The sequence below is a fragment of the Mus caroli genome, chromosome 16, assembly GCF_900094665.2.
Source record: "Mus caroli chromosome 16, CAROLI_EIJ_v1.1, whole genome shotgun sequence".
In the NCBI taxonomy this organism is placed as follows: domain Eukaryota; kingdom Metazoa; phylum Chordata; class Mammalia; order Rodentia; family Muridae; genus Mus; species Mus caroli.
The window spans coordinates 52,310,711-52,325,745 of record NC_034585.1 but is presented as its reverse complement, the minus strand read 5'-3'; the positions used below and the strand labels follow the sequence as shown (position 1 = coordinate 52,325,745).

Genomic DNA, 15,035 nt, shown 5'->3' with positions numbered 1-15,035 from the left:
TTCTCCTCCTCCTCCTCCTCCTTCTTCTTCTTCTTCTTTCTTCTTCTTCTTTCTTCTTCTTCTTCTTTTTTCTTCTTCTTTCTTCTTCTTCTTTCTTCTTCTTCTTTCTACCATGTAGGTTCTGAGGATTGAACTCAGTTCATCAGGCTTGGTGGCAAGCACCTTGACCCTGCGAGCCATCTCAGTGGCCCAGATAATATCTTTTGGCATTTTAGTGGCCACAGGCTGATGTTATGGTGTTGTGGGTTGCCCTCAACCCCAGTATCATGGATTGCCCTAATGTGTAGCTCTCACAAGCTTCTTCTACATTCACACCAGTCCCATTGTCGTCTACCGTTGTCTTCCGATCTTACCCGGAACCTTGCTCACCTCTGTGAAGAAGCAGAGCTTTGGGCATCTGGAGGGAGCAGCAGGGAGCACCATCCACTTTTGTAATCCCATTTTACAGCAGCTGCAGGCTGCTGTGGTCAGAGCCTGAGATGCTGACATGACACATTTTACCCATTGCTGCAGGTCCCCAGAGCCTCGCACAGCCTTAGGAGCCACCACATGTGTAACCACGGGTCAGCGTGGCTAACTGAGGCATTGGCCTGAGACTTAGTTGCTTAATTAAAATTTTTATTTTATTGTTTTAGGCTTTTGTGTTGCTAAGCATTGAAGTGAGGGCCTTGTGCATTGGAGGCGAGCGCTGTGCATTCCCTGTTGCTCCAGTTTGAGAAGTATAGCATTCTCGTTGGATCTGAGGTTGCCGCTCTTCAAATTCTGATTTTTTTTTTGTAATTCTTTTTTTTTAAAGATTTTATTTATTATTTATTTTATATGTAAGTACACTGTAGCTGTCTTCAGACACATCAGGAGAGGGAGTCATTACGGATGGTTGTGAGCCACCATGTGGTTGCTGGGATTTGAACTCAGAACCTTCGGAAGAGCAGTCAGTGCTCTTAACCACTGAGCCATCTCACCAGCCCCCCTTTTTTGTAATTCTAAAAAAATGTAATTTGTCTTGCAATTTGTCCTTGAATTGTAGACATGATGAGCTTGGTGACAGGAGCCGTGCTCTGAGGGCTTGCAGGACAGTTGGTAGCGTGTGTGGGGAGGAGCATAGCTAGTCTGCATTTAGCTGAGTCCTTTGGTGAGCACGTTGCCCCTGGTGTGGGCTTATTTAGTACTAGTTGGTTCTTATCCCTGGGACAGGCTGGAGGTTTTACCTTTCCCAGGTAGGTTTAGGGTTTGGAAAAGTCGTTTCTTATCTGATTAATACAAACCTACATTATTAAAAAAAAATGGTTTTTGCCGGGCATGGTGGCACACGCCTTTAATCTCAGCACTCGGGAGACAGAGGCAGGCGGATTTCTGAGTTCGAGGCCTGCCTGGTCTACAAAGTGAGTTCCAGGACAGCCGGGGCTATACAGAGAAACCCTGTCTCGAAAAAAAAACAAACAAAAAAACAAAAACAAAAAAAGTTCTTTTCTCCATTCCATGGTAGAAGCTCAAGGAAGTTTTTCTGTGGTAATTTACAGTAGGAACCCACATACAGCTACTACAGGTAATATTTCTGAAACTATAGAGACCATTCTATGAATTGTCGTTAATCTTATTTTGTTACAATCACTGTGAAACTTGCAGGCTGTGGTTGTTGAAGCAGTGTCTAATTGGTTGATTTTATACACATTTAACCTGAAGCAGAGATGCGTTTGCCTAATATTGTAGTATTGTAGCGGTGCTTTCTGTTGTCTTTCTCTTTAGTACTTGGACCATGAGACGCTATCAGAGACGTTCATCGACAGCAGCGGACAGTATGTTTCCTCGCAGGCTACAGACTTCAGTCGGAATGCGTACTGCGGCTATGAGCACCAGACCCTGTCTAGTCAGGAACGCTTAGAGGAGGATGCCTTGCTTGCTGCCTCCAAGTGGAAGGTGCCTGATGTGGATCTGGTCCCGTTTGTGAGGAGCACGGACCCTTCCTCCAGCTACTTCGTCATCTTGAACTCTGCAACCTTCTTCAGGGTGGGGAGCCGGCTGGAGGTGCTGGTTCATGTGCAAGATTTTCGAGGGAAGCCCAAGAAGTATGGCGGAGATTACCTGCAGGCCAAAATACACTCGCCTAAACTGCAGGCCGGCGCCGTGGGCCGCGTGGTAGACTACCAGAATGGATTTTACAAGGTGTTTTTTACTTTGCTCTGGCCAGGCAGAGTTAGAGTGTCCATATCTCTGGTTCACCCCAGTGAAGGGATCAGAGTCCTTCAGCGCCTGCAGGAAGAGAAACCAGACAGGGTCTATTTCAAGAGTCTCTTCCGATCGGGAAGGATTTCTGAAACAATGAAGTGCAATGTGTGTCTTCCTGGAAGTCTTCCCTTGTGCAACTTTACGGATCTGTCCACCGGAGAGCCCTGGTTCTGCTTCAAACCAAAGAAACTCCCCTGCAGCAGCAGAATCAACCACTTCAAGGGCGGATACACGAAGGGCCTTCTCACAGCTGCCGAAAGTGCTTTCTTTCAGAGGTACGACGCCTTCCTGCTTCTGGCGGGTAATGATCCTCCCCACTGTCTCTGCCACATTTAGGAACCTCCTGTACGTATTCATTTCTTGTCAGTCTGACATAAAACTACCTGGTCAAAAAGGATAATTATTTAGAAAGAATATATAAAATGTTTTTAGAGACCTGTTTTTTGTGTATGGTGTTTTGCCTGCATGTATGTATGTGTACCATGTACATGCCTGGTGCCCACAAAGGTCAGAAGAGGGCATGAGATCCCTGGAGACAGGCTCACAGATGGTTGTGAACTACCCTGTGGGTGCTGGGTATCAAACCCAGGTCCTCTGTAACAGCAACAAGTGTCCTTAACCGGAGCCATCCCTCCAGCCTTTGTAAATATTTTCTTTTTTAAATTGAAAATCTAAATTTTCAATCCAAAATGTTTTGTTGATATATATTCTTTCTTCTTTCCCACCCCCTTCTGGATCTTCCCCTATAAATATTTTTATTTCCATATGAAATGCTTACTTGTAAGATTGCGGTAGAGAGCCATTTTTGTTGAATTAAATTAGAAATCCTGAAGTGTTAACATTTTATGGCCACTCATTTTGGTAGGAGAAATATCATGTTGAAGCAGTATAGGAGCGTCTCAGATTTTTCAAACTGATTTTCCTTTTTCCACAAGTTAGCTTGTGGCCCCGTCATTCTGCCACAAGGTGTCACTATGCCAGTGAACTCACGCCAATGCATTTATTCATCAGGCCAGCAGAGGGAGCCCATTCAATGTATTTACTGGATCATTCTCTAGAAGACCAGTATTTTGTATTGCTGAATAAAAACTGAAAATGAAACTAAAGGGGGGGGGGGAACCCAACACACACACATACACACACAAATTTAAACGTTTATTTATATTTACTTATTTATTTATTTATTTTGGTTTTTTTCGAGACAGGGTTTCTCTTGCTGTCCTGGAACTCACTTTGTAGACCAGGCTGGCCTTGAACTCAGAAATCCGCCTGCCTCTGCCTCCCGAATGCTGGGATTGAAGGCATGTGCCACCACGCCCAGCCTACTTATTTATTTTTAAGACCGAGTCTCACTATATGAATCGAGACTGGCAGAAAGCCCATCTTGCCAACCCAGCCTAGTAAATGATCAAAGTTACAGGCGTGCAGTCTTGCCAAGCTCCAAGGGTTTTAGTTTTATTTCTTTTAATTTTTTAAAATTAAATTTATTTTAAAAATATATGTGTACTGTATTTACACATTTTAAATCTTGTGTCTAGATGCACAGATTGCTATTTTTTAGTGAGTAAGAGCAGATTGTTTCATTTCTATGAACTTACACATGAAGATTATCCAGTTGCCCCTCTCTGGAGTTGTGTCCATCAGTCTGTCTGATGCAGCTCCCGTGAAGAAGAAGGAGGAGGAGAAGGAGGAAGAGGAGGGAGGAGGAGGAAGAAGAAGGAGGGCAAAGAAGGGAGCAAAGGGAAGCATTATAATTTGACCAAGTTCCATGTGGGAGGTAGTGGGATAAAAGGGATAGAGAGAGAGAATTGAATCTTGAAACATTCAGAGATATCCCTAATACCAAATCCCACTATTAGTGATCGGAAAAACCTGTTACTACAGAAAGAAAAAATAATGCCCACCCTTCTATGCAGTCCCGGGAGCGGTGGGCTAATAGCACATTGTAGGTTGTAGTAGGATCACTGTAAAACTCTCGACCTGGGATGTTTGCTTGGGAAAGTGTTTGAGGTAGCTTCCATTTTATGGATACCCAGTGATTAATTTTCATTTCATTACCGTTCACACTGTTAAAGTAGTAGACCATTGTAGGAAGCTATCGAAGAAAAAGATAACCAATCTTAAAGGTCTTTGGGCATACTGTTTTGAGCTACCTTAAGTGTCCTGAGTGTGTTTGTATTCACATTCGTTTTTTGTCCTGGGCTCAAAGCCTTGTTTAGGTTTTAAAATAATTACAAAGCATTGCTGCTGTTTTGTTTGTTTTGAGATAGGATTTCGTTGTTGCCCAGGCTGTCCCGGAATTCACTATGTAGCCCAAGCTCTCCTGGAATTCACTATGTACCCCAGGCTGGCTTCACATTTGTGGTGATCCTCTCATTTTTCCAAGTGATGGAATTACAGACAGTGACCTCACCTGGATAGCTTTGGCATTTGGATCTTCAAATAATAGGTCGACAATTAAGGTGATAGAATCTTTGTTTTTTTGCCCTCAGGAGAGAGAAAATTCGGTCTTGGGAAGAACTGTCCCTTAAAGATTCTATTGTAAGGGCAGGAATTTCAAAATGACACCCTCACTGAGAAGTTCTCTTTTTATTTTAACATGATCTATGCTTTTTTTCTTTCAACCCTGGGCATAGTGGCTCATATTTGTAACCCAAACTCAAGAAGCCCATGGCAAGAGGTTGGGAGTTCAAGGATAGCCTGGGGTCAAACAAGATAGCACACAACAGAGAAAAGCTTGGTCTGTAAGTGATTGCTGGCACAAGGATCCAGGTTAGGTCTTTAGAGTGCACCAATATCTGAGTGTGTGGTGGTGAGCATGTGCACTCCCAGCTTCGGGGTGGCGAAGGCAAGCTCTGGGGCTTTCAAGCCAGCCACTCTTGTCTACTGGGTGAGCCCCAGGATGGCGAGAAATCTTATCAGAAGCTGTTCTCTGGCCTTCCTGCCATACGTATACACATGCATGCATCCCTGCACATAAACCCCGCCAACCAAAGCAACCAATCACAAGGTAAGCAAGCAACACCCTCTCCAGCTGCCTTAAGTCTTTGGGAATACTTTGATGTTACCACCACCTACCCACCTTCTTTGAGATTCTCAGTTGTTAGTGACTTCCATATTTGTTTTTCTTTAGAGCATGGACTGTCCAGCATGCGCTCCTAATACAGTTAGCACAGTTGGGACATTTGTCATTTGTCATTAACACAGCACTATGGGCCAGCGATCCTACTTCGTGTTTACATTTTCCTAGTAACCTCCTTTGTTGATTTAATCTGTGATCACATTCTATACTGTCTTTTAGGGTTTTATTCCTATGAAGAGACTCCATGACCACAGTAACTCTTTTTTTAAAAATTTTTGTTATTTTTATTAGGTATTTATTTCATTTACATTTCCAATGCTATCCCAAAAGTCCCCCATAACCCCCCCCCCAATCCCACTTATTGGCCCTGGCATTCCCCTGTACTGAGGCATATAAAGTTTGCACGGCTAATGGGCCTCTCTTTCCACTGATACATATGCAGCTAGAGACACGAGCTCTGGGGTACTGGTTAGTTCATATTGTTGTTCCACCTATAGGGTTCCAGACCCCTTTAGCTCCTTGGGTACTTTCTCTAGCTCCTCCATTGGGGGCCCTGTGATCCATCCAGTAGCTGACTGTGAGCCTCCACTTCGACCACAGTAATTCCTATAAGGAAAATATTTAATTGGGGCTGGCTTACAGTTTCAGAGGTTTAGTCTGTTATCATCATGGCAGGCAGGGAGCATGGCAGTGTGCAGGCAGATGTGATACAGGAAAAGGAGCTGAGAGTTCTACATCTTGAACAACAGGCCCAGGAGACTGCGTATTGCCCTGGGTAGCTTGGGCCTGAGAGACCTCACTTACTATAACAACTTAGAAGGAAGCCACACCTACTCCAAAAAAACCACACCTTCTAATAGTACCACTTTCTGTGGGCCAAGCATTGAAACACATGAGTCTATGGGGGGTGGAGGGGCATCCCTACTCCAACCACCGCAATACTTGGTCACCTTTTAAATCTAGGAAGATTCTTCATCTCTTTTGCTTTTTATGATATGGACAATTTCAATACTGATACTGTGTAGAATGTTGACTAAAATATTGACTAAATTGAGGTTCAGTATTTTTGAAGGAAAACTATGGAGAAAACTATCCTTCAGGCATTTTCATATGAAAGGAGGAATAAATTTTCATTTATTTTTGTGTAATAAACTTCAAGCTCATCAGAGTGGTTTATATGTGCCCTCTTGAAGGTCATCTAGTGTCTATTAAGATATGAAATTCCGTTATCCTCCAGTGTGGCCATCCCTGAATAGATAGATCCTTTATGACTTGGTTTTCTGTCTCCTCCTTTAGAATGTCCGTTCCAATTAGGAAGGAGATTGTGGAAATCTTGCCACGTAAGCCAGGGCTAGAACGGTGCCCAGAATATAGAAGAAGCTTACTAATGTTCTATAGAATGAACAAGCTCCATTTTTAAAGCTTGCTTTGAATGGGTCTGAGAGTCCTGACAATGGCTCTGGAATAAGTGTTTCTGGAGTTCCATTCATTGCTGCTGGCTTTTGTTGTTCCGCAGTTTCCCATGCAGTTCCTTAAAAGAAGTTACTGAGCATAGACTCTGGTCCATGGTCTAAAGGTAGGAAGGTGACGTAGAGAAGCCCCACTCATGCCCTTGAGGGATCTATGTTACAGTAAGGGGAACAGACACCAAGGAGTCTGCAATCGAAGAAAGTACTGTTTGTGTCCTGTTTCAGGGCAGTCATCTCCAAGGGACTTCTCTCAGTTCTGGGCACATCTAAGAAGTATAACAGGTGACTTAGTTCATTGTGGACTTGTGGCCTCAAAAACGTGGTCACAAATTAGACATTCTCTGATCCCAAAGGGAAAAAGGAGTTATTCAATCTGAAGTTAGTAATTTTGGATATCTATCTATCTATCTATCTACCTACCTACCTACCTACCTACCTACCTATCTATCTCTATCAATTATTTATACATGTGTGTGTTTACAGCAGTGAATGCATACTTAGTAAATCCATCTTCAGTTTATATAACTTCACTCAAGAGCCATAGTTTATTAACTATTAGTCATGTTGGGTAATGTTCGGTGAAAGCATATGTAGTTTTTCACTTACAGGTAAAGACACACAACTGCTGACAAATGTCCCTGAATCTCAGTCTAAGCATGTGCTTTTTTTTTTTTTAATTCCTTCTAAAGTGGTGTGAATATCAAGATGCCAATCAACTCCAGTGGGCCTGACTGGGTGACTGTGATTTCCAGGCGAATGAAAGGTAAAGACAAACGAGCTTGATGTCATTTCCCCTTTCTTTAATAAAGTCCTTGTGTCCCGAGTGTTTCCCCTGCACGTTCTGCATGTGTACGAACAGGGATGCAGTTCCCTCAGGAGGCAGGTAAGTAGCAAGCCTGCCAGATCTCCTGGAGCTGGGCTGTCAGCTATGTGGCTGCTAGGAACCCTGTCTTTGTCCCTGCAGGAGCAGCAAGGCCTCTTAACTGCTGAGTCATCTCTCCAGCCCAATGGACTGGACATGCCCAATGTTGCATTTTTGTTAAGGGGATTGTTGTACAATATATATATATATATATATATATATATATATATATATATAAAACCCATTCATGTGCCATGGGTACTTCTGAGTATAATCTGGAACTATTAAAAGCTTAATTAAAAAAAAATCAGCTAGAGCGTGTGTCCTTAATTCTGGGTTTTGCTATGTATGCTAATGTGAAAGCTCTCTTCTTTTGCTTCCATTAAACACTCTATATTTGTCTCTTCAGGAGTCAGTCCCTAGAATAGTGGCTCTCAACCTGTGGGTCTCGACCCCTTTGGGGGCCAAATGACTTTCACAGGGGTTTTGTCCAAGGCCATTGAAAAACCCAGATATTTACATTATGATTCACAAAGTAGCAAAATTACAGTTGTGAAGTAGCAATGAGATAAGGGTATGGTTTGAGCTCACCAGAACATGAGGGTCACCGCATTAGGAAGGTTGAGAACCACTGTTCTAGAGCTGTGTTATCCATTGTGGAAACTCCTAGTCTTTTGTGGCTATTAAAATAGAAATGAGCGGGGTGGTGGTGGCGCACACCTTTAATCCCATCACTTGGGAGGCAGAGGCAGGCGGATTTCTGAGTTCGAGGCCAGCCTGGTCTACAAAGTGAGTTCCAGGACAGCCAGGACTATACAGAGAAACCCTGTCTCAAAAAAACAAACAAAAAAACCCAAACAAACAAACAAACAAAAAACAACAACAAAAAAACACAGACACACACAAAAAACCCACAAAACCCACAAAACAAAAAACCAGAAATGACTTGAAATTAAGAACAAAACCCACCACCCTCAGCTTTTAGAATCACACACAGAGCAACTTCATCATATTCGGCAGTATATAAAAAGTTCTGTTGACGGGCGGTGTTCTATGGATAATCATGACATGTATGTAGATTGTCTTGGAAAGTGTTAAGCACTTGAGTAGAGAGTGGGCTTCTGACTCAGTAGGTTAGTGTCCAATTTTAGCATGCCCATGGCCGAGGGCTCAGTCTGTGGTGAGCACTGACACACAAGCACAAACAAATCACAAGTTGATGTGGTTCTGATCTACTGGCTCAGGTACTGACAGAAGAGTAAGCTGGGAGCATCGGCTTACATCTGCCCTTCTTGGGAGGATGAGGGAGGGGAACTGCTTTGAGTTCAAGGCTAGCCTGCACTATAAGCATGACTTGCAGGCTAGCCTTGGCTACAGAGTGAGACTCTGTCTCAAAGCACCAAAACCATAGAGCGAAACTCGGAGGAGTGCAGAGCCTTTGGCTGTAGTAAATTTAGAGAGCTAGGAGACACTGTGTGGGTGGGAGAGAGAGCTTTGTTGTTATTGAGAGCAACTGTCTCCCACACTGCATAAATTGCCATCCTCTTTGCCACAGGAACTGGGTGTAGTATACTCATGCACCCAGTGGAAGGCTATTAGATAGATGTAAGCTGTGCAGAAAGAATCCAAGAGCCAGGACGACCTCAAGGGGGCAGTGTGGTCCTTCGTTTCCTGACAAACAAACCCACTGCGGCCACACCCGTAGATTTTCTTCACTGCATCTTAAGGCTTTTTGCTTGTTTGTTTTGGTTTTGTTTTGTTCCCCCCACCCCCCAAAGGATCTGAGTTTTAAAATGTGATAGTTATATGTTTTAAAACACTGGCATCTAGTTCAGAATTCATGAAGAAATTATATGATATAGATAAAATTCGTAAACCATATGCAGTCCGGCTTCCACTGGCAGATGTGAGAAGCCTTAGTCTCCTGATGAGTGTGCTTCCTGCTTGAGCCGGATGGCTTGCCAGTTGTAGGGGTGTGTGTGTAGTGCACGTGGTATTTCTCAGGAACACCGCACTTCAAACGCTTACTTACAAATGAACCCATCCTTCTCTCCTTCCAAGCCGGCCTGGTGCGTGTGTTCCCAGGTGTCTGTAGGGTGATTACTAGGAGGAGCTTTTTGTTCTTCAAAAAAATTGGGGGGGGGGGGAAGGGAGGTTTGAGATAGGCCTTCTCTGTATAGCCCTGGCTGTCCTAGAACTTGCTCTGTAGACCAGGCTGTCCTTGAACTCAGAGATCCACCTGTCTTTGCTGCCCGAGGGGTGGGATTAAAAGCGTTGACCACCAACACCCAGCCCCATTCTTGACAATCAGTTGTTTTGCTTGTTTCATAGATTTGTTTGCTTTATGCATATGAGTACTCTGTTTCCGTGTACACCTGCAAGCCAGAAGAGGACATCGGATCCCATTCCAGATGGTTGTGAGCCACCAGGTGGTTACTGGGAATTGAACTTAAGGACTTCTGGAAGAGCAGCCAGTACTCTTTAACCATTGAGCTATCTTTCCAGATCTCCCCCTCTCCCCCCATTCTTCAAAATTTTAATAATGGGAGATTCCTTATCCAGTGTGGACAGAACATGCACAAAGATTTCAGGATCCAGTCAAACGTAGCTCGGCTTCAGTACTGAGGGGCTCATGGCTGCATTGCTTCATATCTACCCACGTGTCCCATTTACTTTATTCTGAAGCCAATCAGGCAGAGGTTTTATAGTTTGCCTCTAATCAACAGGTTCCAGGTCAGCCAGAAAGTGGTATGGGTTTGTGATGTACGATTTTGGGTAGAGAGAAGACAGATTAAATTAGCAGGGGAAGTTTTTTTTTGTTGTTGTTGTTGGTGGTGGGAGAAAGAAACTCAGAATTACCAGGTACAGGCTAGTCTGGCTTTGAGTAAGAAAGTCATACTGTAGCAGGTATATAATTAGGAAAAAAATTGCTTTGTGTATCCAAGGAGCTCAGACTGAGAGAGACCTTCCCATTGGTCCACAACGTCCAGAGGTGGCACTGTAAGACCCTATTGAGAGTCTCTGTTTTTCTTTCTATGCGAACATTCTGTTTCTACTTAAACTTTTCCCTACTGTCTTAGTTAGAATTTCCATTGCTGTGAAGAGACACCATGACGGAGGCAACTCTTATAAAGGAAAACCAGTTAACTGGGGCTGGCTTGCAGGTTCAGAGGTTCAGTCTGTTATCATCAAGGTGGAAGCACGGCACAGGCATGGCACAGGAGGAACTGAGAGTTCTACATCTTCATCTAAAGGAAGCCAGGAGCAGACTGGCTTCCAGGAAGCAGGAGGAGGGGCTTCAAGCCCACACTTCCTCCAACAAGGCCACACCTCCTAATAGTGCCACTCCCTGGGCCAAGCATATTCAAATCACCACACCTGTTCACGTCAGCTTCTGTTGGATTTAACTGTAGCAATGGTTTCTATGACATTCCTTTCGAGATGTGTTGATTGGAACGCTGGTGTGAAGAAGGATAATCCTTTTTCCTGTCTACAGCACTGTGTACTTGCCATTATATTTGTTTGTAATTTAATTGCCTTCCTGCCTTCCTGCCTGCCTTCCTTCCTTCCTTCCTTCCTTCCTTCCTTCCTTCCTTCCTTCCTTCCTTCCTCCCTTCCTCCCTCCCTCCCTCCCTCCCTCCCTTCCTTTCTTTGAGACAGAGTTTTATTATGTAGCCCTGGCTTTCATGGAACTTGATATGTAGAAGAGGCTGGACTCAGACTCACAGAAAGTGCTGAGACCAAAGGTGTGCATCACTGTGCTCAGCTACTTTGTTTTTAAGATAAGACTCAGTTAAACTCAGTCACTATTTCTCTCTCTGTGTGTATATGTATGTGCCAAAAATTGTTCCTAATTTGACAATTGAAAACCTTTTCGGTTTGGTTTCTGTAAACCCACACTGGCCTCAAATATGAAATTTGCCTGCCTCCGCCTCCCCGCTGCCGCCAGGATTTCCAGCCTGTGCCATTGTTCCTCATCCCTTTGATCTATGCTTCTCTCTCTCTCTCTCCCTCCCTCCCTCTCTTTTAATTACCTTTTTTTATTAGATGTTTCTTTATTTACATTTTAGATGTTATCCCCTTTCCTGGTTTCCCCTCTGTACTGGCTAGTTTTGTGTCAACTTGACACAGCTGGAGTTATCACAGAGAAAGGAGCTTCAGTTGAGGAAATGCCTCCATGAGATCCAACTGTAAGGCATTTTCTCAATTAGAGATCAAGGGGGAAAGGCCCCTTGTGGGTGAGACCATCTCTGGGCTCATAGTCTTGGGTTCTATAAGAAAGCAAGCTGAGCAAGTCAAGGGAGGCAAGCCAGTAAAGAACATTTCTCCATGGCCTCTGTATCAGCTCCTGCCCCGTGACCTGCTTGAGTTCCAGTCCTGACTTCCTTTGGTGATGAACAGCAGCATGGAAGTGTAAGCTGAATAAACCCTTTCCTCCCCAACTTGCTTCTTGGTCATCATGTTTGTGCAGGAATAGAAACCCTGACTAAGACACCCTCTGAAAACTCCCCCCCTCCCCCTGCTCCCCAACTCACCCACTCCTGCTTCCTGGCCCTGGCATTTCCCTATACTGGGGCATAGAACCTTCACATGACCAAGGGTCTCTCCTCCCATTGATGTCCTACTAGGCCATCCTCTGTTACATATGCAGCTAGAGCCATGAGTCTCTCCGTGTGTTTTGATTGGTGATTTAGTCCCAGGGAGCTCTGGGGGTACTGGTTAGTTCTTATTGTTGTGCCTCCTAGGGGGCTGAAAACCCCTTCAGCTCCTTGGGTCCTTTCTCTAGCTCCTCCATTGGGGACCCTGTGCTCAGTTCAATGAATAGCTGTGAGTATCCACTTCTGTATTTGTCAGGCACTGGCAGATCCTCTCAGGAGACAGCTATATCAGGCTCCTATCAGCAAGCTCTTGTTGGCATCTGCAGTAGTGTCTGGGTTTGGTGGTTGTATATGGGATGGATCCCTTGGTGGGGCAGTCTCTGGATGGTCCTTCCTCCTGTCTCAACTCCGAACTTTGTTTCTGTAACTCCTTCTATGGGTATTGTGTTCATCATTCTAAGAAGAATCCACACTTTGGTCTTCCTTCTTCTTGAGCTTCATGTGGGTTGTGAATTGTATCTTGGGTATTCTGAGCTTCCTCGCTAATATCCACTTATCAGTGAGTACATATCATGTGTGTTCTTTTGTGACTGGGTTACCTCACTCAGGATGATGCCCTCCAGATCCATCCATTTGCCTAGGAATTTCACAAATTCATTGTTTTAATCGCTGCTATGCTCATCTCTTATCAAGCACTTCCTTTCTTTCTGACTCCATAAGATGTCATAGGCTCACTTTGTATCCTCCCCACCCCAGCCTTAAGAGATCAGTGTGAATGAGCATGCACAGCACACACACACACACACACTCATGCTCACACACAGACACAGACACACAGACACACACACTCATGCTCACACACAGACACACACACTCATGCTCACACACAGACACACACACACACACTCGTGCTCACACACACACACAGACACATACACACACACTCATGTTCACACACAGACACACACACACACTCGTGCTCACACACACAGACACAGACACACAGACACAGACACAGACACACACACACACACACACACACATCTAAACAGGGCAACAGCACATAATCACTTTGTACCAGACTCCGAATGACATCGTCAGGGAAGAGTTTTAGACCGATGTGAAAGAATTCATAACCTTTGCCCCTTTCTTGTTTTTCTATGACTTCTATATTTTGAAGCTTTCTTTCCTACAAGTTTTACTACTTATATATAAGCTAATTCATTTCCCCATATTTAGAATGCAGTGTATGGCCCGAGACTGCCCTGCTACCAACACTCAAATGCTGTCATTTTAGTCAAAAGCAAGAAACTGTTTTTAGTCAGAGTAGACCTGCTTATCAAAGGCAAGAGTCTGGTGGAGGGCAGATGTCCCCAGTGTTAGAATGACTGATGAATCGTTACTAGGCTCTGTGCTGTGGTCCCTACACACTCACAGCTAAATGACGCAGGGTCTTTGATGGATCCCACCCTTGTTGCAAATTGAACTCATTCCTTTATGCAGGAACTTGCTTATCTTGATGAGATGGTACCCAAATTTCTGCCCTTAATTCTCATGGTATCGCTGCCATCCTTTCATCTTTATAGGTTATTGAGGAAAATTTCTCAGCCTTGATCCCTCTTATTTTTGTTCTGTTTTTGGTCCACATAACCCTCATTAGGGTACTGGATGATGTAGAGTTGTATGGCGCTGTTCCCCCCACCCCAAGAAATTACCATCATCATATGTTTGCATAAGGTCACTGCAGCCGAGTTTGTTGGCATTCTCTCACAGGAGGAGGGATTGATTGGGAGCGTCTTTGGAAACTCACCTGAGCCACCAGCTAGTTCTCTTTGCCATTTGCCTTAGCTGCCAGTGACCTTTGGGGTCTCTGGTGGGGCTAGAGTACGTAGGCTGGGGAAGACGATGAGAACAACTGGACTCCATCGGTTGCTACTGGGAAGCCAGTTCCTGTCGCTGGGTGAAGACATTCCAGTGTGGTGCCTCAGGGTCACACACACTCCTGTCAGTAACCCCTCATCCACGGTCTTTAAGTAGACCCAGTAAACTCATTGGTTGCGCAGGGTGAACTTTGATAGAGTCGAATCTTAGTTTGTCTTTGGGACTGTTGTGTGTGGGGGATAGATATTGATTAGTGCCCCCTATGGAGGAAATACCCGTAGTACATGGGAAACCCCAAAATAACACTTTTAAAGCACCTTCCGATCATTTGAAATGAGTCAGGAGACACTTTTGTACAAATTGACCGCAAGGGGGCACTAGAGGCACGTGCGTTTCGCTCCTAAACAGCATCCTACATTTAAAGAATGAATGTCAGGTTCAGTAATTGATTTGCTTTGCTTGACTAAACTCTGGTAGTAAATATAATTAACATTCTCATGGAAATGGTAATTGCTTCCTGTGTGATATATACTTTTCTTTTTAACATGTATTTGACACAAAATAACTGAATCTGCCAAATTACCAGGGGTAAAATTGTAACTTCAAAATCACTTTTAATTCTCACTCCAGTAAATATTTTCTTTGTGCCCCAGGTGCGTTCTCTGCAGGTCTCTGGCTATGCAGCTTTGATACATTAAATCAAGGAGGGCAGGCGAGACAGCTCAGCTGGAAAAGCCCTGACGGTCTAGCCTGATGACCTGAGTTTGATCCCTTGGCTTCTGCACAGCAGAAGGAGAGAACCTACTCCTGTAAAACACACACACACACACACACACACACACACACACACACAGAGACACACAGACACACACACACAGACACACACACAGACACATACACACATACACACACACACA

The 15,035-nt window shown here is 44.2% G+C and overlaps 1 protein-coding gene across 1 annotated transcript in view; it reads left to right on the top strand.

The window, feature by feature from the left end:
• Positions 1-15,035, top strand: part of Nxpe3 (neurexophilin and PC-esterase domain family member 3) — a 46,064-nt gene that overhangs the window by 22,566 nt on the left and 8,463 nt on the right. Inside the window, exons 2-3 of the mRNA XM_029470553.1 lie at positions 1,747-2,501; positions 7,467-7,540. Coding sequence (XP_029326413.1) covers positions 1,747-2,501; positions 7,467-7,540 — 829 coding nt within the window. The remainder of the gene's footprint in view (positions 1-1,746; positions 2,502-7,466; positions 7,541-15,035) is intronic.